The following is a 26,489-nucleotide window of genomic DNA, read 5'->3' as shown; positions in this document are numbered from 1 at the left end:
ATTTTCAATATTTAATAGTACATACAACATAATATTTTAAAGAACTTGAAATATTTTACGAGTGGATTTTTCATCTATTGTTCGAAAGATTCTAGATACCTGATGCGAGTCACGTGAAGGATTTCGCACGGGTCCGGAGTACGTATAATACTCGCGGAGGCGTGCACATTTCTTTCGGGCTCGGACATTTTCGTGGGGCTCGACGTCGGGATCGACGTTTTCGCAAATACATTACAATAATTGTGAAATAATGAATTTATAATTTCCGCAAATGATACATGATGGCCGCGGCCCTGCAAATTATACGGCACCAGCAAAACAATTTCTGTCTCTCCGTTTCCTCGCGCAGACGTTGCCCGCCGCTTCGCATCGCATCGCATCGCATCGCCGTTGGACCCCGTTTTTGCGCTAATCGTCGAAATTATCTGCGTGAGAAAATCGCGAAAAACGCGATATTTGCCCTTCTTTCGGTCGTCCGGTACTTCTTTCTCTTCTCCGGCTCTCCGGCAGTTTCTCGTTTTATACTTTCATATTCCCCCGAAGCCTCCGTGCGAACGCGAACGCATACACGCGTGTAATGATACGTCATTTCGCGGGGATTTCTGGTCGTCTTGTTACTCATCGCTTATTGGTACAAATATCATGAGCACCGGATACAAAAGAGACCGGTAATGACTTCTGCTCAAGAATGTTGATGATACGAGTATAATGGACTACGTATATTCGACGCCTCGGCTAGGTTCTTTTTTCATTATCATCTTTCTCTCTCGAAAAACTCAACCGAATGGAATCATACACATTACGCGAACCTTCTTCTCATCCTCTCTACCTGTCGCGGCTGTGAATTCGACGCTCTCCTATGTGGCAACGACAAGTTGATCGGTTGAAGCGGTATGATGTTATTATGTAAACAGCACTGAATCATAGCCATTGATAACGGGCCAATAGCTACCCGCGCGAATCGGAAAGTAGAAAATGTTAGAACGGAAGACAGTGAGTCATGGAGAGATTGTTATCGTCTCTCTAATCATTACGATTCCCACAGTAATCTCGTTACAATTATTTATCTAGTCGATTGCTGCGCCCCGCGAAAAAATCGGTTGGAACGTGAGCGGAAGGGTAATCTTCTTTTAGACTAAGGATATTGATTGACTCACCGGTATAATTCAGAAAGATGTGTATCTCGTTATGCAACGATTCCAGATCTGATCAAAGGATTTTCCCGGGATTCCTGAACGTTTAGAATAATCATATTTCTCTCGGTGGGCAATGATACTTATCCCCGATTTCACGAATCCCCGACTGTAAGCTAAATGTATGCAAAATCTTCACGAGAAGTAGCGAATTCCGACGATTATTGGTAAATTCCACTTCTTCTGGATTTCTTACCATCACTTCAACGCATCCGTATTTCTTTGTATTTGTTACACGAGCATAATTGTATACTTGTCCGAGAAATTTATACAGAATTTTATTCCGAGTAAATACTGTACCGCTCGAGGGTTCTTCTACACTATTTCAAAATAAATTCCTCCGCTTCTGGCATCGGGTATTCCATATCGGCAAGGTTCAGAGATTTCCCAATTTTTCCGTCAAACGTTCAGCGGTGTTTCTACTTCTAGTTAATTGTTTGCGACACTCGATAGGTGGTAGTTCGAACACCAACGCGTTTGGCAGCGTTTATAGTGCACTGCATCCCACTGGCATAAACTTCGGTAACTCGGCTCCCCTCGGTCCAGTGATACACGTCTATCTTTAAACAATGAAACACCAGAACTGCAACGTGACGTCACTGGATACTGAATCACACCTTCTATGGATCCTAAGTTGGCAGTTCGGATCTTGCCCACATACGTTGCCCGCCTAACACCACGCACCAGGCCCGTCGAGTTACGTGTAGAAATTACAAGCGGGCAACTGCGTAATGCGGTTCGATCGGATTTACGAGATCGTAAATACAACCATTCCGATAGCATTTACTTTTGTTTTCTTGTATGAAATATTGATGGCATTATGCACTCCGTGGGACCTTGTGACCCATAAAACCGTGCGCGGTGGTCGATAAATTATAAAACCGCGTAACGGTGGGTGAATTGCCGATCATTTTTCCAGGAACGGGAAAAGTCGAATTGTTACGCGCACATTATCGCGTATATTGTGGCTCGGTGCACCGACTAGCAAAAATAAAGTACAAAATCGTTGTACATAGTAGAAGCCGCGATTTTTTTCCCCCGATGTGGCGTATGTAGTGCAACGTAGAACGTTGGGAAAAAATCGAAACGGATTCACGGTTCTGTTACCCTCATTAAGAAGCTGGGCGTAGAACGCAATTGATACTTTCATAACCTGGCAGCATTCCCACCTGCGAATTGTTGAGTTTTTGTCACGGCCTCGTTAGAGGTGACAATAAGTAGTTTCCAGGTAGGTATCTGTCTACCTGGCGCAGCGGCCTGCCTGGTGTGAAACATCGCCAGTCGAAACACGGCGCGAGCACCGTGAAATTGTTGCGACATCGACGCACAATCGTTCCGACGCGATTTTCGATAATTACCGGAGCATCGATGCTGATGCACTCGTAACATGCTCAGCCTGTTCAGATACGTGAAATGATATTCGCACACTCTCGAAAAGACGATCAACTTTTTAATATTGGATCTTTCTTGGATTATTCGCTGCTTTATTCATCAATCTTTTTAAACATATTTTTCATAGCACTTCTTGTGGACACGTTAGTCCTGTTCTGTTTCTAATGAAACAGCTTTTATTTTTATTATAAAAAATCTCATATGAAATTTATTTCAACATAATAGACGATACACAAATTACCATACAGAGATTGCGAACAAGAAAAAACAAACAGTGGAAAATTTTTACAGAAAATAAAACTAGAGATACATAAGCATTATAATGAAACGTGATTATACATATACTGTACACAGAGTAGACCAACCGCTTATACGCTGAGGCCGAAGCTTTTAAAAAATGACAACATATAACGACAAGCCCTGATATTGGGTTTGGCTATTAACACTTTATCTACCGGTAGCCTATCAATAGGCTTTTCAATAATTGTGCAGCACCAAACGGAAGCTTAAAAATCTTCTTTTACACAATAATCCCGAAGGAAATTATTGGATTTTGTTATTGAGGGTGAGTTGTTGGTTTATGATGAAAATTGCTGTTGCTACTGAAGGATTCTATTAAAAAATCCTCTGCCATGAACCATAGACTTCCAACAATTATGGAATAATCACCGGTAGGTAATGTGTGAACAGTGAAGCATCCATGGGAAGTTACTGATCTCCCTCCCTACAAATTTCAGGATCATCAATGAAACCAATGCGAGCCAGAGGAGCAGCTAGGTGATAGTAGACTGCTCTACACTTGTTGATAGTGACAACAGCCGAACGGGATAAATTTAACTGTGAGAACCATGGAAGACGGTTTTCACTAAAAAGTTGCTGGAAGTAGGTTTGCCCTGAAAAAGTCCTTCGATTTCTATAGAGGAGAGGGTGTCATCGAACATGTTTTTCCGAAATGACTCAAAGCAATCGGTGAAAGGAATATTAGGAATACAAGCATCACTATATGTAGAATGAAGCCTCTTTTGCTGTGAGATCAGCTTTCATTACCATCAATCCCGATATGAAACGGAATCCAGTAGAACTTAAGGATTTTCTTTTAGTCTTTAAAGTTAGTAAATTAATTATGAAAATGTTACTTGTCAAACTATTCGAAGTTATTCGCGAAATTTCGTCACCTCCGCGTAACGCTAGAAAATTGTAGCCCCTTCAGCAAAGAAGTTTCACTTAAAAAATATACTCATGAATGGCTTTCATTGCCAATATATTGATGGATTTCGAATTTCTTAGACTTTTGTCTCCCATTGCACCTCCAGAACATCCTTAATGAAACTGTTCGCATTGTAATGAAACAGCTGTTGTTTTAATTTGATCACTGCAAACTAAGTAAACGACGATTTTGATATTCCAAGTCAGACGGTTAATACATTCGAGACGTAATAAAATCGAAACGACGATTGTTTTAATGGAAGCATGAACAACCGGCCAAAAGACAAGTGTCTAACATAGAAAATTGTTGTAATTGCAACACAAATGATTGTTGCAAAGGTTCAACGGCGGGTTCGACGAGGATTATGTCACGCGCACGTCACGATCACACTGTAAACAATTAATAAGAAGGGAAGACGGTGCATTTGAATGTGAGCATCGATGGCTGTCGTTAACGGACAAGCGACCCGATGATTGAGCCTCCTTATCCAAGGTTTAAATCTATGAACGACGCCCGACATATCAGGGATACAGTTACGCTTCGCACTGACTGCGCTCGAGAGCCACGACAGCTCTCCCGCATCCAGTCGAACGATCCTATCTAATTATGTAAGTTACCGGTACATATATATACATATATTATAATACATATACTGTATAGATATATATATACACGTACAAGTATATATGTATATATGTATATTTATATACGTATAGAAGCATGCGTGCGAGTGTAATACACGCCAGAGTTTACAAATTAGCTGTGGTTACGAGATGCCTGTACACGAGTGTCGGCGATACACTAATCACGGTGATTGCAGGGGAGTGTAAATCGTCGGTAGGATAATATTCCGCGTAATTGGTTCAGCCCCTGTCAACCTGTCTAGCTACCGGACGATGTCTTAACCTGACTGTCTATACGACACGTAAACGGGCGGGATGTACCCATTTTAGCAAGGTATCACCTACCATGTCCGTTCGTGGAATCTATTACGTACTCGGATTTTATATCATACGCACAAATCTGGACAGAAAGCGGCCGCTGCCGCTGTCTTTCTCGATTTTTCCTTCCACCGATGTGAAAGGAAACGCGAAAACACCATTAAAAGGGACGGCCGCTTGCGCGGCAACGTCGTCGTCGTGTCGCGCTCGATCGAAACGCAATTTGCCTTCGACTTTTGCGACGCGATAACAAAAGAAGTATTCTAGCCGCTTTTCATTTATACGCCACGCTCGCGCCTTCTGTTACGCAATTCACGAATTCTTCTTGCTCCGTGACAGTTCCCACATTTTCCGGGTAAACTGTTACGCTGAAGAGATGGCGAAGTTCGGTCACGCGTGTAATTTTATTTTACCGGCACGTAAAGAATGATACGTGTTTCGCATATGAAGAAAATAAATTTCTTTTACTTTTTTTGAGAAGTCACTAAATGACTTATTTTCGTATAATACTTATTAAAAATTCAATGAAATTACAGTAAGGAGCATAACTGATTCCACACACTTTAAATCAGAATAACTTTTATATGAATGGACCAAACGACTTCAATTTCTCTGTGAGGCTAGAAGAATTAGTTTAGTAAATAACGTCTAATAAATAAGTTGAAAATTGCATTTGGTCGGAATTGTGAAAAACAATACTAAAAATTGATTCTTACAACTTTTTCAGCTGGCCCAGTAACGAAAATTTAAAAAGTGTGTTTTCAAACTTCATTGAAAACATCATTGAAATCGGTTAATTGGTTTGCGAATTATAAACGATCAAAAATGGTAAAACTTGCCACTTTATGGTACACTACAAATTACCACTTTTGATCGTTTATAATTCGTAAACCAATTAACCAATTTCAATGAAATTTTCGGAGCGTAATTTATAACAGTTGACAAACCACATCTTTTGAATTGTCGTTATTGGGCCAGCTAAAAAAGTTGTAAAAATCAATTTTCACTATTGTTTTTCACAATTCCGTCCAAATGCATTTTTTCAATATATTTTTTACAGAGAAATTGAAGTCGTTTGCTCCATTCATAAAATAGTTGTTCTAATTTAAAGTGTGTGGAATCAGCTATGCTCCTTACTGTATGTAATCCTATCAGTTTTCCTATATTTTAAGGAAAAATTCGGATGAATTTAAACCGTGCACAAACCATGATCATCTCTGATTCCAATCGACACGGCAGCGGCCGAACAGCGATGTTAGCTGCGATTTGTTTGTACCGGGGGGTCCGTTAGAATTTGGAAATCCTTTTCACGTTTTGGCTACTTGCCTTGTTCCGATTCCCTCGGCTCATCTCGGCTTTGTGTGGGCGGTTTCGATGACTGTGGGCCAAGAAGCACGGCATGGTGGTTCGAAGACAGGAGGAAAATACGTGCGAACCTAGATCATGCCGAAGAAGTCGGTCGTCGGTCGGTGCTTCAAACGAGAGCTTATCTGATCTGCGGGCTCGGGGGGCATGGGCATATAATACGAAACACTGGCGATCGCGTTGTCAAAGTCTATCCCGGCGCATCTTTGGGAGACCCGGGTCTCCCGTGGCGAATTCGGCCATTGTTGCCCCCCGTTCAGGGTCCGCCTTCCCAGAAAAAAAAGAAACACACACAGAGCCTGATCGAGCCGCTATAACTTATTAATATCCGGAGGAAAGTGAAACTCCTCTTCAGGCCCCCGCCATAGGCAAATCCTTGCGACGCGAGGCGAGGGCCCGCCAACAAGCAACAGCTCTGTCATTTCCGCGGACTCCCGTGGAAACAGAGGCCCTCGGACCCCATGGAACACCGTGGAGAGACCGAGGAACGCGACTAGGAGATGCGAACACGCCGCTGCGCTGCTGGCCCCATGGCATTGTGGAGTATTCTCGACAGGTGCAGGTCCACCTTCCAGGAAACATCCTGCGCTGCTCTCTGTCAGGAGAGAATTCCGCGAGAAACGGGAACGTCTTTATAAAGAATGCCCGGCGTTCGATGCATGTACGTGCACCGTAACACAGGCAAAAACTCTGCGGCTGCGCCGATTCACCGGCCCACGTTGAGAAAGTACTTTCCTCCCAGCCAGGGTATAGTTCTTTAGATTCGTTTCTTTAACGACTGCCACGTTCGTCATATATGGTGGACACTATTCTTTAACACCTGGAGTGCCACGCCACGTCGCTCATATACGGAGGGCGAGCCTCGTAACGTCACAACTTCAAATAACTCGAAAGTTATTTGTTGCGCGAACACATTTTCCAAACGAATGTTGCTTGGTTTCCAAGATATGTTATCTTTCTTGTTACTGTACCTTTTCCAGGTGTGCTCACGGAATGCACAATAGTTTTTCTGAGATTGCAGGGAAGGCTTAAAATTAATCATTACTGAGATATTTTCAATTTCTTTTTATTAAAAGTATGATCATGATTGTTGATCAAATTGTAATGATGTAATTTATCAAGTTGGCGACAACTGTTGTTCATTTAATCAACAAATATCAACTCGATATGGTGAAACGGAAATCGTTCATGATCCAACCTGATATTCCCAACATTAACTTGCAAAAACGAAACTTTCGATACTCGAGGCGCTCGTCGAGCAAATTCATCAGGTTCAGCGAATTTCCATAGTAATTGAATCTTCGCACGCGCGAAGGAACTTGTTTAGATAATTTGACGCGTTTGATCGGTTGTAAGGCGAGCGCGCGCGCACAACAGAGCCAACCGCGAGGGGATTGGCAAGCCAAATGATTTAATTAACTTTCCAACCGGTCCCGATTCGGCTGGATTACCAGTGGGAGACCTCGAAAGTCCTTGACCAACGAGTGTGTCCCAGGGTTCCCTGGCACGCGACGACCGAAACCGTCCGGTCCGATGTTGCCAATAATAATTCGCGAAAAGATCGTTCCCGTCCTGTGTCCGACTCAAAATATAAATCTCCCGACGATTTCATATCTCCCGGGATTTATTCTCGTATTCTTTCTTCGTTGCGGAGAACACGCAAAGTTCACTGGCGCTTGCGTCACCGGCTCTCTTGACTTCGCCGTACTCCGGTTAATGTCTCCTTGCTCCGATTTTTGAGCGTAAATAAGCAGTTGCTCTGCTAGAACCATTTCAAATGACAGTTGTAAAATATTTCTGCGCGCGGGGAACGTTTGTGATTTATCGCGGCTACGGTAATAATTATTGCACGCGCGGATATAATAACGAGTGTCGATGGCAAACGGCGTTCAACGAGTATTAAAAATCGAGACCACCCCGGCGAACAGAAAGATAAACCGAGTTCTCGAATTCTTTCCGAAGACCGTTACAAAATTCTACAAAATAGCGGAGTTGGATTTCATGAACAATCGTTTTAGTACAATATCTAGGTGTATGGTAGTGCACCGCCCAAGTTCTCGCACTACCTCCTTTCACACGAAACAACTTAGTCGTTTTTTAGAGGCTTATAACTCGGCACTGCAGGCAGATGGTGAGATGTAATTGCGTACACTTGTTCAATGCTATCATGTCCCAATATTGACAAAACATTAATCTTCCAACATTAGTAGGTTCCGAGATACAGGACCTCAAAAATCGCTAAATATGTCACTGACTGCCCGACTGATAGATCATCAAAAACTTTTGGGTACTTCCCATTGACCTACAAGCTTGAAATTTGGTACATAGGTCCACCATAACAAACACTCAAAGGAATAATTATCAAAGTTTGAAATTTTACACCTTAAAGGGGTTGATAAATGTTAAATACTTTCGGCGCAACACACGGTTTGATCGTTTACTATTAATTATAAAGCAATTTTTCTAATTATCAAACAAAATCAACTTTTCGATCCTAGTTTGGATCCTTCTCAAGATTTATTTGAATGGCGTCTGTGAGGTAAATATGTTATAATAATTTCAAAAACTATTAAATGATTGAATATAAGGAATATTGTTCATAAAAACTCACTCACTTGCTTTGAAGAAAATAAATTTATAATAATTGTGTGGCACGCGCGTGTGTTACGTCCGTCGGACATGCTTAAGAAGGATCCAAACTAGGATCGAAACGTTGATTTTGTTTGATAATTAGCAAAATTGCTTCATAATTAGTAGTAAACGATCGAACCGTTGCGCCGAAAGCATTTAACATTTATTAACAGCAAATACGGTCGATAGAAGAAACATATTTAAAGGGGTTGTATTGAAAAAAAAACGTTACGAAATAGGAACGTAGGATAGAACATAGCGGCATAACATACATAAGTATACGTTTAATTAGCTTCGAAGTCGCAACAAATACTGATGAAAAAAACAATCGTTCTAACGTAATCAAAAGAAACTGCACCGAGCATCGTCTATAGCGGCGGGGGCAAACGGATCCGAGTGTCGCCGGCGGCAGTGTTAATCTTCGATACATTGAATTTGGATTTTGTCTTGCAGATTAGAAAAGGATTTTTTTTCTTTGATACCTACTTGATAATTGATGAAATTTCAACAAAAATTGGTGAAATCCCAACAAAAACATCTTGTAAACAGGAGCCAAGTTCCTATGGCCGTAAAAAGTCGTGAGATCAAACAAAATACGGCCAAGTTCGTTAGCTTAGAAATACCTCTTGCAATACTGGAAAAAGCGTTTGTAAAAATTAGTTAAAAAGAATTTAAACTAATTTCTTTTACACTAATTTTTACAAACGCTTTTTTCAGTATTGCAAGAGGTATTTCTAAGCTAACAAACTTGGCCGTATTTTCTTTGATCTCACAACTTTTTACGGCCATAGGAACTTGGCTCCTGTTTACAGGATGTTTTTGTTGGGTCGTGTAAACGAGAAACTTCGAGAAAATGAAACGAAGAGAAATTCAGCGAGAGACTCTTCTGTAACAGTTATAAATCAGACGGTCTTTCTAATTTTTTGCTAGAAAACTATTGATGACAGGGGGATAAACCTTTTTGGGATGCGAAGAGACATCCTTCAACACCACGAAGAAATTTTTTATTTATTTATCGGACAGTGTATAATCACGTCAACCTTTTCAGCGCCGTAGCCGTTATATTGACGTGTCGTGTAGAACCTGTCAGAGCAATGTGAATACAGAATAGTTTTCTTAAAGTCAGACAGTCGAGACATTGGGACTGAGTTTAGAACGAAATATGAAGAATTCATAATCAAACAAGCACGCTTACCAGAAATAATTTTCAACGGTGTTGTAAATCAGCGATACGTATAGTGATTGAAGTAAAATAGAATGCCAAGTCTTCAAAGAGGGTTGATCATCGCATTTTTCATTGTGCAAGTCGGGGACACGTATTTTCAATCGTTTACGTCGGCATTGTGCAACGTTAACTTTGCTTGTCGGTGTGGGATCAAGGTGTGGGGGCTATTGTTTCATTGGCAGTGTTTGATCGAAACGTCCATACATTTCACACTTAATGGGGGACGTCTAAGCTGCCTATTCGCGCATGATTTGCTGTGCAAAGTACTTGACCGAAAATGATTAGACAGGAGGAAGATAGCGCTCGGGAATGGAACGCGACCGACATGCGTGGAATCAACAGGAAATCTAACGTGCATATCTGAATAATGATGTAATTGATAAATATTATCGGCTGCGTACTTGGGTCGACAACGGCCGTGAGTCACTCGGAGAAAATGACTGATAACACGAGAAAGATCGTTTCTCCTATTCTATTACGTACGCATGGCTCACTGCGATACTGCAACATCTTTTCATTAACGCTGTATATATATACGTATCTGATACGGATTGCCGAGACAGTCCGATACTTGCTTTTATTAGTCTCACAATTAGACGGCGGCGTCTGATCAACGTGCGATACGAGTATGAAGTCCAAAAAATTTTTTACGGGCTATTCCAGTGCTGGCTGTTCGAAAGTAAGAGCAATTATGGAGTCGAATCACGTGAAGTCGAAGCTACTGTTTACAATTCTTCCCAATCTAGGTAAGTTCAAATGAATTACATACCGAAATTTTTTAATACTGCGAACTATTATGTGAGTTGGCAACATTCGATTTTCAAGGCTTGAACTATTTTGTTGTACTTCGCGTGCAATTCTAATTTTGGACACTTGAAAACATATCCTGAATATCTTCGTTTCTGTTATTTATCATACTGCTTTGACCTTGTTTTAAAAATCACGAATATTTCAAACAACATAATTATTCAACGATTTTAAAGGTCTAAACCAGTGGTTCTTAACCTTTTTGAAGCCAGGGAACACTTTTGATTATATGAAAATATTTGCGGAACACCAAAATTAATGATCCGAAGAACAAACAGACACATGCCGCGTAAAAATAAATATATCTTAGAAAATATCGCTGCTCCAGAAGTATAATAACACAACTGCAAAAATTTAAATTTTACAGAACAAGCAAAAAAACAATAATTCCAATTTGTCTTAATAGAATGGCCTATAGATTCGGTTTAATTCTTCTGTGAGAGTAGTTTATAGACATTGTGGGTTATTATTGCAACTTTTAAGTTATTTCAATTTATAAAATAATAAATGCCAGCCTCACAGTAACCAGTACCATTTAAATACGTGATTGTTCTTCTGCAAATGCATCACAAATTTTACACTTCTGTCGTTATAGGAGTAAGGAAAACAAGTAAAAATATGAAGAAAACGTCAAAATAGTATAGAAAATTATAGAAAAATGATAGATATAGCCCTCCCGTGGCGAATTTTGTAAGTACAATTATGTTGATTTACAAACATCTAGTAAAAGCATTTTTGAGCCCGCCAACACAATAAAGTCAATTTCACAAAATTTTACAGTTGCGTTATTATACTTCCGGAGCAGCGATATATTATTAAATGCATTTAATATATTTCGCGGAACACTTGCGAGAAGCTCGCGGAACAGGGCTCCGAACTGTCGTTGAAGCTAGAAAAAAGAGCTACTTGAATAATCTTATCGTCGCGATGTGACAGCAACTTTTAATCTAGACATTTAACAATTGTTCATACAGTGCACACGTTTGTCGCAAAAACATTCAAATTCAAATAAGTCACATTACCATCGCTAACTTAATAAGAATACCTTTCACGACGGAAGAACATGCAGCCGAAATGAATAATGCACCGGTGTTTAACAAAACCATTGAAATTCAAAAAATTCTCATCGCTATCGTTGACTTGAAACGATTACAACGCGCAACAGAAGAACGCGGCGCGGCTGAAATAGAAATTACAACAATATGCAGCAGCTATAAAGCATCGAGATCAGACGAATACGTAAGTCGCGAGTGGTGACATCACGCATTCGCGCAAGAAGTTTCTAAAGAAGACCTAATTGTAACAAATAGCCGAGTTCCCCGGATTTTCGGCTGGCGATGTCGTCACGGCTGAAAAGGGTCGTCATTTTGCGCGTCGAATGAATCATTGGCTCGCGAATTCCGTGCCGCGGGTTTTCGATAAACGGAAGTGACGTCGCCGATCGACGGGATCGTCCGGCGCTGGTTATCTAGTGGCGTCGCCGGTGAATTTCCGCGAAAAAGACCGGCGCGTCGAGAGATGTAATCGTATTAGACCGCGTGCAAGTCACTGCAAGGGAATCTTATTGGCCGAGAGCGGAGGACGCCCACAATGTGTACGCTTATATAGTACTCCAGTGTGCTATGCGGTGTTCATTCATAGTTCCACTCCTGTCTAGTCATTCATTAATCCGATACGGCGAGAGTGTCCTTACAGAGCGTGCGCTGATCACGATTCTCAATCGTTCGAGTGACCCCCTTCGAGTTCGCGCTCGCGCTCGCGCTCACGCGTGTTCTCTGTATGTGTGTGGGTGTTTGTGTTACCCGTCCTACGAGACCAAGAGCAAGAACGAGAAAAAGAGACAGGGGAGAGAGACAGAGAGAAGAGACAGAGAGAGAGAAGGCTGAGGACAGAGAGGCTCGTGAAATCGAGAAGCACAGGCTCGTCGACAAGGTGGATTAACATCGAGCACGGAGAATGCGAATAGGTGAGAATGACTCACTATCAGTCTCGGTTTCACGCGAACCTTCTAGGAAGCGAAGCGTTTTACCGGCAAACACGCCGGTGCGGTGCGTGGCTCCGTTTAAAATAGCCGATGCCACTGAAAAATCGATCGGTTCGCTCTGCACATATCCCTTGCAAGGGAAAATACCGTCTCTCTTCTTTTGCTTCATCCCTCCAGCACGGTGCCCTGCTTTCCACTTTCCACCGTACAATTAGAATGTTCGCGCGCGACTTTTCTATTTCAACGTTCCGTTTCTGTCGCGTCGTATCCGAGGACACCGTTCACGAGGATTAACCTTTCGATGGGGCCTCGATCTCATTTTTAGATACCGACGATCCTCCATTCCCGGAGAATTAAGGGCCGAGTGTTTGGTTCGGAACGCCAGCTACGTGACTCTTACCGCTCTCTTTCAAAGGAACCATGAATCCTTGTCAGGCTTTCGAGATTATTTTCCTTATATTCAAGAGACATTCACCAATTTTGTCTGGAGTCTTTTTGAGAGAAATAAAATCATTAAGGAAAGAAAGAATTCTTACAGTTTGCAAAATGCGAACAATGTTTATCTTGCATTTTCTAAGATATCAATCTCGTTATCAGAAAATATGTGCGGTTTCGAACGCACGAGACTAACAAAATCGAGTGCCCCGGAAACGTTCTAGATCGAACAAAATGTCCGAGTTCTAAACTTAAAATAGCTGCCTGCATAGAAAATTAATTTCGGACATTTTGAGTTTCGCAGCTTGGAACTACATATCTCGGATGATATTTCATCCATTTTCTGTTTCCAGATGATAAAAGTAATTTTCAAGTAAACATAAATTTCTATGTTACTCGAGTTTGTTTGAATTCGGGTGGAAGATCATTATTTTGAATGAAGATCAGCGTTTGGAAAGACCAGAGTGCAAGAAAGATCGAAGAGAGCGATGTTAACCGGCCGACGATCGGTTAAAGAAGATATTCCGCGCCGGTTCCATCAATCCCAGCATAATCACGTGCCCGTAGCCTAGCGTAATTTTTGCTTTCCCGCGGACATCAATTTTCCCGTTGCGTTCTGTCGTCGTGCGAGTAATTCCTCGCCGAAGGAGAGCACGCGGGACCGAGAGCGAGACCGGCGCGGTTAGCTTTTATTTTTCGTGGTCGGCACGGCGTCGGTGGTGGTGGATCCTGATCCTTATCGTTAACGAAACTAATGGATTTCAAGCTTCTCCTCGCATCAAGGAGGCGCAAACTTGCCCGTAGCAAATCGCTCGTGTGCCACGGCTCCTCGCAACGAGCTCCGAACACCATTCACATCGGCAGAAGCCGGTAAACTTTTTTATCGGTCGTTTTATCCTCGATCCTCGAAAGTGAATGAAAGAACCGGCGCTTCCTCGACGGTTTTTCGATCTGGAATGCGGGTCTGTCCGGTAATCGATGTGACTTGTACTATTTCAGCGATCTTTATTCGCAGCGTTCGTTTTGGTAACAGCCTCGCTTGTTGCAACCAAACTTCTATGTATACTGAGTAAAACGTACAGAATTTTTACTTTGCGTTGATCTGTCGAAATCTTCCAGTAGTCGAAGGAAAACGTAACGTATCTCGTGACGAAGCCTGAAAATGGGCATTGCGACAGGGACGTTACACATTTTTAAATTGTGTAGTCACTTTGACTTTTTAGAGATGAAAAACGAGAATTTATCGAGTATGAATCATTTTTGACGCCATCTATTTAACCCCGATCGCTGCCTACCGTGTATCGACTTTATCTCGCAACGCATTAGTGCGACCGATTACACGATACACCGGAGTTATTCATCATTTAGACACACTCAGGCGATAATTTACAAAGTAGATTGTTTTATGGGAAGCTTCCACCATAAATAAATCACGAGTAAAGTGAACTTTCTAGTCGCTTTAGTAACTATCTCAATTTAATTTGATCAGCAGCATAAAAGAAAACTAAATAAAATAAATAGGGTGCTCTAATCCCTTAATTGGAGCTGATACGGTTAACACGCTAATAATCATTTAATGTGTAACTATTAATGACATAATTTATGGACTTAGATGAAATTTGACTATCTCACGTTTCTATTTGAATATTAAATATATTAATCGAATTATTGCATTTTTAAAGTACATTTTAAAAGTCCATTTAAGGCTCAAAGAAATAACAAATTACGTTCAAAAAACTTCATTTGCTTATATATATATCGTGCGAAATTGATAAGGCATTTTCGCGAGGCAGCCAAAGCGAGCGACGAAATTAGCCGTGCAACGGTGCGCGTTCTAATGATTAGCAACAACTGCTAACTGGAAATAACGCTGGGATTCGGGCGTTTTCCGAAGCCAGCCTTGCGTAACGAGAATTTTCCATCTTTCCTGTCAAAGTACGCGAACCGTTCAGAAAAAGTCCCGGCATTACATAATGAAGACGATAGAACTCGGGGAAACCCTGCCGGCATTACCTGCCGCTGTTGATTCTTATCGGGAAACTGGTCGGACAATGAAACTCGATTGGGTGAAACATTATCGCTATTGACACGCGACTGCACCACAACAAATAACACACTTACCTTCCACTAATCTTTTCCAATCTTCAACAAATAGGACATAACACAAAAATTGTTTAAATAACCGTGTAGTACACACAACTACCTTGTGCAACTTGCAGAGGTTCAGGCGAGTTTAAACAGAATATATTATTAGCAACTGGACTGCGAATATTATGCATACATGGTAAAAACGTTCGAAGCATTTGCAGACATTGTTGAACTGCTTCCGGCTTGTTAAAATTATTCCACGAGGAAAAAATCACTTTCCATTTCTTACAAGTGAATCGAACAATTTTCCTTCTGCTTAAAAATTTACGGTCTATTAATAAAAATTAAATGGAATAGCGAATATATTAATCAGAAAAAACATAATATAACTAGAACAGTAATGTCGGAAAAGAAATGGGATGGTGTTAAACAAGCCTTGAAAAATGTGAATAATAAATATCGTGAGTTAAGATGTGCACGCGATGGCAAATTTCGAAGGTGTCGCGCCGCTATAGCTTGTCTATAGTGTTCTAACGTAACGCGAGGCATTAAAAAGTGATTTGGCTCGCGACGGCCGTCATCAACGAGGCAAGGCTGTAATTGAACACGGGCATCGTACTGTTACGTGTAACCATTCTTTTCAACGGCACACGGGCAACGAGATGATTCACCTGCGAAATGACTCGCTATTCGGAAGGATGTGTTCCGCGACTCGCCAGACTACCGGTTAATTAACGACGTGACACCGTAATTGACGCGGTAATTTGATCCCCTTGTGGATGCGTCCTCCGAGGAGCTTCACGTGTTCCCGGGGGCCGAGCGTTAAAAAAACCGCTAAATTAAAATCCCGGGGCGAGCGGCACAGTCCCCGAGGCCCAGCGAACGGGCCACCTCGCCGGTGCTTTCTAATTTGCAGCGCATAATATTCGAATAATTTGCACGCGCTAATGGGACCGGCCGTGGGCCCGCAGAAACGAGCCCGAAACCCGCGGAACCACGTTGCGCCGTTTTGCGGGCCATGCGATGATGATGCTCTTCGACGTCAATCCGGGTGAACTATACTGTGTCAGGGTCCTAGGACGATATAGTAATCCATTTTAACGGTACAGGTGCACTTTGTTTTTACAGATTTTTTCTCGGCCGAATTATTGCTCAGTGTACTTTGAAAAATTGATCTCGAGAGTTCTAACTCAACTCTTTCGAATCATTTGACGTAATTATAGGCTTTTAATTGTTCGCAGTTTTTGTTCGCGTTCAATTTACATGATAAATACTGTTAAAAAGTATACGACTACGTCAAGCCAGATGTATCGTAATTCAACTCTTGCATAGAAGTAGTTGATCGTTTCTCATAAACTTCGGCTATTAATTGTTTGCATTTTCTATTCGCGCCTCATCTCCATGGCAAAAGATGTGCAAATCTTTCCTCGTTTTCTAATAGGCATCGGAGAGAACCAGTATTTATATTGGGTACTTCTCCGTAGTGCTTACTATGTATGATACATAGTAAGGTATTACAACGTTAGTGACAAAGTTTCATGATTTTGCTTTCCATTATGGTAATTGTTAGACTGTGCATTAAATACGTTCGTAACTAGACTGCGGATCTATTTTCAGAGTCTTTTAATCTTTCTTCCGTTCGAAATTAGACTCATTTAGCCCTGAATACATAAAATCCGTAGTTTATTCGCAACGAAAATGAATAGATACATTTTAAAGCGGTGTAACATTGAAGGATAAAACACATTTAGACTTTCGTGCAGTGCTGTGTGCTATCGCCAGCTGTCAAGCATGTAGCAATGTAGGTATACATATAGGTATGAAGTTCCCCGCATCCCGTTAAATGCGTCGCGCGACGCACCTAATCGTCGACGTAACGTCTTATCAGTGACGTACGCGAAACCATATCTTCCCACCTCTAGAGATGTCATCGTTCTTTTCAAGCCTGTCCCTCTTCGATAGTTCGATAAAGCGTCAAGTGTTATCGATTCAAGACTGAGCTGTCCCAAAAATTCGGACCATGATTGAACGAATTGTTTGATTAGTTAATTAATTAAACGATTTCGAGCGCTCTTGTCCGGGATATCTGGTTCGCACACAATGATGCTCTCTTTCCAGAAGAACATTGAGTAACATTCGACAGTAAATTCGTTGATGAGTCAAACTTGCTTAAAGATTAAAATCGTACCATAAACCGATTCCCCGACTTTCCGTCTCCGTCCACGGATTCTCTTGACATTATCGCTCCGTTTAATCTGATATTCTAACTCTACTTACTCATCGATGAAATGGCAGATGGATCGAAAGTTGCGCATTTGCGTTTCCGTTTTATCATTGCGGTTTACCTCGAATTCTTCGCATCACCCGAGCGTTCGATTGTTTCTGGCGTGCGAACGGACCTTCAGAAGAATGCGTGAATTTCGAAACAAACTGGTTTACTACTGGTTTACTAGTGAATGATCTTCATATTTTTGATTGATGTTGATTTAATTAGTAGCCACGACGTAAAACTGAAAGTAATCTGCCTGCGAATCAACTGAGTTTTAAAAACGAAAAAAAAAGAGTCAAAGTTCCAGGGACGGTAGATGTTTCGCTCGAATGCTTACGGGGTTGTTAATTTCACGAGCTCGCCTACTCTGCTTTGAAGATGTATTCATGAAACGGAAAACTGCAACAAAGTGCAGAAGAGTGGATGGAATTTTCATAAGGCCACCAGAGGGCTTTTAATTCAACGAGTTTATATACTGAAGTTATACATTTTCAAAACGCAAATGCGTAGGCAGATGTGGCAGAGTGGGTGAAGTTTCACCCTTCGTTTTCTAAAACGATGTTGACGGATTACAAAAATTGCAGAAATTTAGAAAAACTGGTGAAACTAGGAGGCTAGTGTGCGGCGTTACAGAACCCGCAGATTAAGGAGTGCGTCTACTATTTTGTGGCTAGGGCTGTCAGAAATGTTTTATCCAAATATAGAAGAAGTAGTGAAAACTGCAATTATGTATATATGAAATAGGCTCACAATATAGGAGTTCAAGTAAAAGAGGTACACAGCACATTTTAAACTGTTTTATTGAAACAAAGATTTTTGAAAATTCAAATATGATATAGGAGATCAAGTACAAATATAGAAGACTCATATCAAATATAGAAGATCTGGCAACCCTATTTGTGACACTGCGTCTACAAAATCTTCATCTCACACACAAGATGTCTTCTTGAACGATACAATCAAGAAAATACAAAATTGCAGAAAGGTGGGGGGAATTTGTGGAAGGTGGGAGGGTAGCTTAGCCGGGTAACGAAATAATCGTGGGCACAAGGAGGGGGGGGGGCAGAGAGAACGCGTATCTATCTCCCACACAGAGCTCGGCGCTGAGCGCACAGAGTGGCAAGAAGGTTCGGCGAGGGTGGTGTGTGCGCTCTCCGGTGGGAGGGCGGGGAAGACCGAGAGGTAGCCGGAGGAGTAGAATCGAGTCTTGGCTCGCCGGGAAGGAAGGAGGAGGTGTGGTGTCGTAGGAGGTGCAGGCAGGAGGGAAGGAGGTGGGACCGAGAGTGCCGGTGAGCGAGAGCATGCAACAGCGAGAGGACGAGGTGAGTAGTAAGTCCGTGAGCCCGAGTGAGTAACTGGGAGCCGCGACCGAGGACCCACTCAGTCACCACGAGATCGGCAAGCCGAATGGTCAACCGCATCGGTTCTCCCGCTCGGAAGTCGCAGCACAGGCCCCGAAGGGACCCTAACATAACAGGGACACGTTGCCGTTTCGAATGTCAACGGGGCGAAGCGGCTCCTCGGCTAATTCGCGGACGCGCGTCATTCGAACGTCGAACAGTGGTGTCGTCGTCTGTCTCTCATTACCAGTGGAGCACGGGGGGCTGAGAATCGTTCCCGGGACCGGCCACGGGACTCGCTGACTCTCTCGCACGATGTGAAGATTCCTGGTGCGCTGTTACGTCACGCTGACATAAATCTGAAATCAATTCGTTGGCCACCGTCCCGTCATTGCTGTCGTCGCGTGGTCTTCACTCGATCGAGAACCGATCGGCGAGAACAACCTCATCGAGACCCATCGACATACCGATTCCGGGAATCTCTCAAATCGTTTCGGAACTGATAGTGCGCGAGTGGATGCGAGAGCGAGCGGAATCGACGGCAGACGCCGAGGACTCTCCTGCAGGAGTACGAGGAAGAGATGATCTTCGAGCTGCTGGTGGCCGGAGCTTTCGCCCTCGCCACACTAAGGCGGTGTGTGTACATTGCTAAATCCTACCCACTTTCTCTATAGTTTTTACCACTTTCCGTATATATATATATACGTATACATATATATATTTCTTTAAGCTAATATTGTTTCTTTTCCTTCGGACGTTTTTCCGACGACCGACAAGCCTCCGGACGATCTTACATGCTCGTCCAGCTCTCTCGAACGGTATTAGAAACGATTTTCGCGTTTGCTTCTTTTTTTTTTGTCCGTTGCAGTCGCGTTCGTGTTTGTTCCACCGCGCCAACGTAATTGCCATTTATTCCCATCGCGAGGTTTTCGTGGAATCAATTGCAGGAAAGAACTAACGGCAAGGCGAAGCCAACAGCAAGTTTTGCCGTAATGTACATAATGATGCAGTGACACGTGAGGATTCCTTTCGCTGTTTCAGACGTCTCTTTTCGCTCGCTTTGCCCGCGCGACAATTATACTATTTTCTCCCGCCGCGCCGCCGCGACGTTTGTTCGCAGTTTTCTGAACATGTCTGACGGACTGATTGCGAACCGTCTCATTTTGTTAGCCGGACGAGGATCCCTCGGATCGGTGCTTTCTTTCACGCGGACGAACCATTGTTCGTCCCGGTATTCAACTAGAAATTGTCCCGAGCGTTTTACGTCCGAAAACGTTCCTTTATCAATCGTTAATAACTAGTAAAACGTGTAGGTGGAACACAGAGCAGAAATTAATTATTTGCAGCTTACTAAAATTCTTAAGAACAGAGACAAATGTCTTCCCACCTCTCGTTCTATTGAATAAATGCTTTCAATTTTATCTTTGTCGTTGAGGAACGTCGTCGGGGATCGTTAAACTAATTATTTCATCGCGGTTTATTATCAGCGGCGCATGCAACCAGCGCGAACGGCGTTGTTCGTTTGAGCAACATTCGACAATGCCACGGCAAACACTCGCCGAGGGAGGGGCTCTCGTTGTGTTTGCCGACGAAATTTCGATAAAATTTTTTCCCGGATTGTACCCGCGGTTTTGTTCGAGTCATTGTTTCGACATACGCAAAAGCTTAAACGCTATTTATCAGTAGTCTATACCCGGTCTGAGCCAGATATTTAATCTTGCTCATGGTATCGGAACGCGTTTCGTTTTCGCCAACGCGATATTCGATCGAAGAAAGCGCATCCGGCGTGTGCGCCAAAACTATCGATTACTAGCGATCGAAGCTGGTTAACAACTCGAATTCGGAGATATGTACACGTTGACTTGAGCGACGAATAGCAGAGTCGCAAAAAGTTGGACAAAATTCATTTAATCTCTCTTGGCTGGCGACGTAACTACGTCCATAGTTAATGAAAGTAACAAGGTACTTTTTTAAGGAACTATAAGTTCCACAATTTTAAGTATCTTGGCTCGGAAAAATTCTACATTGTATAGTCCAAATAATAGAAAATGGGTATGCAAAACCTCAATACAAAATGGTCGTCTTCCAATTTCAAAGTTCTACAAAGTAATGCTCCGGGACCACAATAGTGCATTGTTTACTCCTATTTCACGAGACGAAAATTTTCGGATTAATTCCACCTATTTCACTGAACACTGCGTCATTCCCAGACGATGATAACGACACGTCTGGTGTTCATGCATAACGTTTCCACGTCAGATAGCGGCGAGATGTGTCGCTTTGTTGTGGTTCTCGCGTAACAACGCTTTCGTCGCGGGCCGAGGCGTATATCTCTAACGCCTCATCAATCATTGGGAGACCTTTATAGGGAAAATTAGTATAGGAGAGAGTGACTAAGCGCGTCGCGGTCGCCCGAATCAACGAGAGCTTATGCTCCCCGTGTGTTTATTTGGCTTCTGAAGCGATGCCCGGGAGAGGAAAGTTATCGCGGGCCGGCTCTCTTTTTCCCGTCGTCCGAATATCGGCCCCGTGTTTATTTTACACGCGCGGGCCTCTTACGGATAAATCGTGTATCGTCGAGTGCACGGCGAACTATCTCGCTCCGATTGAAGTGAATTTTATAGTTGCGCGACCGTAAATTACCATCGTGCCTGGATAGAACCAATCGTATAATTATCACGGGGTAGGAATTCAATCCGAGATACAAATCGCCTCGGAAAATAAATTAACTACCGGGGAGAAACGAGCCTCGAGAGAGAGAGAAACTGCTTCGCGCATTTCAAACGAGACCAAATCGAAATTTTCGTAAAGCGATACCCGCCCTGGTCTTGTGTTTCAGAATTATTATTCTTTCGCCTCGGCCGAGAACCGGCGCGGCGCGGCGCGTCGCCCGGAACACACACACGGGCGGTCTCCGTTCTTAATTAGAAAATAATTGTAACGGTATGATCACGTGCAATTGTCTTTCGCTGGAAAAATTTCACCGAGATGCTGATCTCATAATTCGACGCTGATTGCTTCGACCGTTATACAAATATCGGGTTTCTCGTTGAACATGATCGGGCTCGTTACTAGGGTACAGATCTGATGTACATATTTTACGGGTTTATGGCGATCGCGAGCATGCACACTGTAAGAGACCGGCCCGTTTAATGAGATTCTTAATTCGCTTCTAATTTTCCTCGGTAATTTTTCGTTTTATTACGCGGTGTAACAGACTCTTCATTTGCATAAAGAACTGCAGTTGCACTCTTCGTCAATGAGTAGCCGGCTTTTATCGCCAAGATCAGCTCAATGTTTCGCAGATGGATTGCTGAAATTGATCGTTCGAAGGGTTAGTTTGTTGTCAAATTTTTTCGTTAGACAACATCAGTTGCTCGTTGTTGCTTCGGTGTGAGTATAGCTTTACGATTGCTTCGTAAGTAGTCCCTTGAAGATAAGCGAAGCTCGCGGTTTTCCAATTGTTAATAAAGAGCGTCGGCTTTTGAGTGCAATGTAACGATTATACCGCAGCCCCTTGAAGAAGAGCGAAGCTCATGGTTTCCCTGATTACGATCTAATACGTATTGCGTGAAAAAGGCTATGCGGTGGTGTGCGTTGCCTTCCACATATAATATCCGCGTGTTCTCCTCGGCTTGCAGGCTCCGTTCGCCGATAGAGAGGCGTGCGCCGTGTTGATCCGGGACACACATCGACTGTTTGCTCTCGGGGTACCATCGCAGACCCTTTTTTCGTGTTAGCTCCGAGCCCGAGTCACAACACTAGTAAAGTTACAAAAGCCAAAGGCAAACAGATCTGGGGATGGGCCTTAACCGGTTTATCAAACACTCGTACGTCCAGGAGGTGGTCTCGTACGTTACTGGAAGTGACGAAGACGAGAGATCTCGAGAGATGACGACGATGTAGATGTCGACGAAGGTTTGTCGTCTTCTCTTGGGCGCACGCGTACCACACGGTTTTGCTGATTCGCGACCGGACTACGGGAAAAGTTCACTGATCCTCTCGGAACCGATAGTTCGACAAAACACGACCTACGGACAATACGATTTATCGTACTTCGTACTTCACGTTGCGCGACAAGTTGAACGGACATTTGCGAGAACAGATGGCATTCGCCTCTGCCTACAAATGATCGCGATCGCGATGGCACCGATCATGTCCAAAGAAACAGCTGAAGTCTTAAATTACAGGACATTTTATTGTTGTATTGTATTTGGATCAGTTTATTAAAGGTAACAATGAAATTTCGTAGAAGGAAGAATGGTAAAACCATTCGAAATTGCACCTATTCTGTGTCCCCGCAGCGACCCCTTCACTTCTATAGAAAATAGTATAACTAAAAACTATTTTTCGTATAGTTTATTCGGTAACTGTCGATGGGACAGGACGGACGAACGAACGACAGCCTAACGTGTCGTCGACTAAAGTCTAAACGATGAATTCGAACGGTTCAAGTTATTACCGAAGCTAAATTCGAGTCCCTTTATGGGTCGCAAGCCAGCAATAAAAAACAGATTTAAGGATGACACGCACTCCATTGTGGTTTCGGGTTCATCAGGGTTCACTGGACATACTATGTCGGACAGGCGGCCATTCCACCGTGAAATGAAAATATTATGCCACTACCCAGACTGCTTACGACGAAACACTCTGATCGCCATTATGTGGGCCCTTTGTTGCTAAACGGGCCGATCCGATGAGTGACAGAACGAAATTGCTACGAAATCGCATTTTATGCGTATGGCCGGTTTACGTACCTGAAAGACAACGAGCGAACATGTTTAAATTCTTGAAAATTGAAATATTTTACTTAAATTTCCAAATTTTCGGCTCAATGCGCAACCTGAAGGCATCGTCACACAACTTGAGATTTTGATCCCATCATTAAAGCGTCGAAACACTACTTTTCCTGTGTGGGGTGTTTTCGATTTCGAAAATATATTTTGTAGAAAATCTTCTGCAGAACAAAAATTCAGGAAACACTCGGGGCACACAAGGGCGTTCCCCGCAAAATCGTGGCCTATTTAGCGTGGCGTCAGCCATTATCTGTTGAATATGGGACACTTTGCATACGCGAGATAAAAGATCGGTGAGGATAATCTGTTCGACACGGGCCGAGATAAGCGAAGGTAATCAAATCGGCTGGATCATCGAAACTGTGAGGTTGTGTTTACCAAACACAAAGTCCCTTTTTTAACCGAAGGTCTCTCCGTCGCATGGTGGTCAGAAATCGTAAAATCTCGGACCAGACTTTTTTCAACTTCTTTCTCAATAGATGAAGCTGTGGTTACAGATGCATAACGCGTTATTTTATGAACTTTTAACCCTTTACATTCGAAGCTATTTTAACTCGAAAATTAAACATTTCTTCCGACCTAAAATAATTCCATTGTATACGATTTTTTTTCATATGAAATTGATATACATATTTCCTCATACAGTATTTAAATGTTTAGTAATTGATTAGTAGACATCGGATCTTTATGCAAAAATAAAAATACATGGAGGGCTGAATTATTCAAACTTGGCCACTACCTAACACCTTTTATGGCCATTGGTTTAAAAAGTAACGGCCAAGTTTGAATAATTTAGCCCTCCATGTAACTCTTTAAAAATTAAATAGCGTTCTTTTTAACTAATTCTTACAAACGCTCTTTTCAGTATTGCAAGAGGTATTTCTAAGCTAAAGAACTTGGCCGTATTTTCTTTGATCTCACAACTTTTTACGACCATAGGAACTTGGCTCCTGTTTACAGGATGTTTTTGTTGGGATTTCACCAATATCTGTTGAAATTTCATCAATTATCAAGTAGGTATCAAAGAAAAAAAATCCTTTTCTAATCTGCAAGACAAAATCCAAATTCAATGTATCGAAGATTAACACTCTGCCGGCGACGCTCGGATCTGTTTGCCCCCCGCCGCTATAGACGATGCTCGGTGCAGTTTCTTTTGTTTACGTTAGATCGATTGTTTTTTTCAACAGTATTTGTTGCGACTTCGAAGCTAATAAAACGTATACTTATGTATGTTATGCTGCTATGTTCTGTCCTACGTACCTATTTCGTAATGTTTTTTTAATAGAACACACCCTTTAAGGTGTAAAATTTCAAGCTTTGATAATTATTCCTTCGAGTGTTTGTTATGATGGACTTATGTACCAAATTTCAAGCTTGTAGGTCAATGAGAAGTACCCAAAAGGTTTTGATGATTTGTCAGTCAGTCAGTCAGTGACAAATTTAGCAATTTTTGAGGTCCCCTATATCTCGGACCTACTAATGTTGGAAGATTAATGTTTCGTCAATATTGAAACATGATAGCATTTAACAAGTGTACGAAATTACATCTCTCCATCTGCCTCCAGTGCCCAGTTATAAGTAGGGTTGCCAGAAATGTTTTATCCAAATATAGAAGAGTAGTGAAAACTGCAATTATATATATATGTATATGAGATAGGTTCAAAATATAGGAGTTCAAGTAAAAGAGGTACACAGCACATTTTAAACTTTTCTATTCAATCAAAGATTTTCGAAAATTCCTATAGGTACGTAAAGATCAAGTTCAAACATAGAAGATCTTGCAACCCTAGTTATAAGCCTCTAAAGAACGGTTAAGTTGTTTCGTGTAAAACGAGGTAGTGCGAGAACTTGGCTGGTACACTACCGTGCACCTAGATAGGAGCCGTCGAAATGTAGAATTAAGAGATTTATGAATTTGGTCCGGGTTTTTGCGATTTTGCAGCACTGCGCGTCGTGTTCGCCTTGCTTCTCTCTCCTCGGCGAGTTTTTTCGCCGTTTCCAATAAAATTACTCAAGACGTGACAGGTCGAGCGTGGTAGGCGGTAGTCGATGTGCATCCAGTTGACAAGGTACACAGTACACAGGCGTAACGTACACATGTCGGCCACGTATCGGTACGTCATCGGGTGCCGTCGATTTTGCCGGCGAGTCCGCGGGGTTACTTTTTCTGACAATTTGTTAATCGTGCTCACTTACTGTCGCCGGTTTCTCGGACAGAGACTCGCCTCGTCTCAGCCGGACAGAGGACGAGGTAAAACAGTCCTCGGCTCCGAGCCGAGCCCGAGATAAATTCAGTTTCATGCATTCTCGTCTGGTTTTCTGACAGGTTTACCCGTCTGACTACCGATTACAGGCCATCGGCCCGATCGACTTCTGTCCACCGCGAGATACGGCCGCTTTCGAACAAGGGCGGCCTCGCCGATCATTGTTCCACGATTTACGAGCAAATTGATAACGCGAATTCGGTCCTGGCATGCCACCTTTTCGCCTTATGCAAACGTTATACTTCGCGTATCGACACCGTTCCCCGTGTAAATCGCGGCTCGACGATAAACAAACTGATTATCGCTGCTCCTGAAAAACGTTTCTGCTATACTTCTGTTACCGGAAGGCTACTAACCCTCATATGTAGATCGCGGTCATATGCAGATTTCTACGTATGCAAGTAGGAGAAACCACTCAGAAATTTCTTTCTTCTCATAATAGTTTTAGTAAAAATAATAATTCTACTGTCTCCATATGGTGGAAAATTAAATCATTCCCTAGTTTAGATTGTGCAAAATATTTTATTTCTCTGCCACTGTGTCGTAACTTGA

The 26,489-nt window shown here is 42.4% G+C and overlaps 1 protein-coding gene across 2 annotated transcripts in view; it reads left to right on the top strand.

Annotated features, from left to right (window-relative positions):
* Positions 1-12,323: 12,323 nt before the first annotated feature.
* Positions 12,324-26,489, top strand: part of LOC143208917 (uncharacterized) — a 32,731-nt gene continuing 18,565 nt past the window's right edge. Inside the window, exon 1 of one of the 2 annotated variants that reach the window (XM_076423867.1) lies at positions 12,324-12,727. In XM_076423867.1, the coding sequence (XP_076279982.1) occupies positions 12,718-12,727 (10 nt within the window). In that variant the 5' untranslated portion in view covers positions 12,324-12,717. Of the gene's footprint in view, positions 12,728-18,706; positions 19,514-26,489 lie in introns of those variants that run through there. The other variant, XM_076423866.1, reaches the window with a different exon arrangement.

This window comes from Lasioglossum baleicum, chromosome 5 (assembly GCF_051020765.1).
Source record: "Lasioglossum baleicum chromosome 5, iyLasBale1, whole genome shotgun sequence".
NCBI classification, from domain to species: Eukaryota; Metazoa; Arthropoda; class Insecta; order Hymenoptera; family Halictidae; genus Lasioglossum; species Lasioglossum baleicum.
This window is presented reverse-complemented; position numbering and strand designations above follow the sequence as displayed.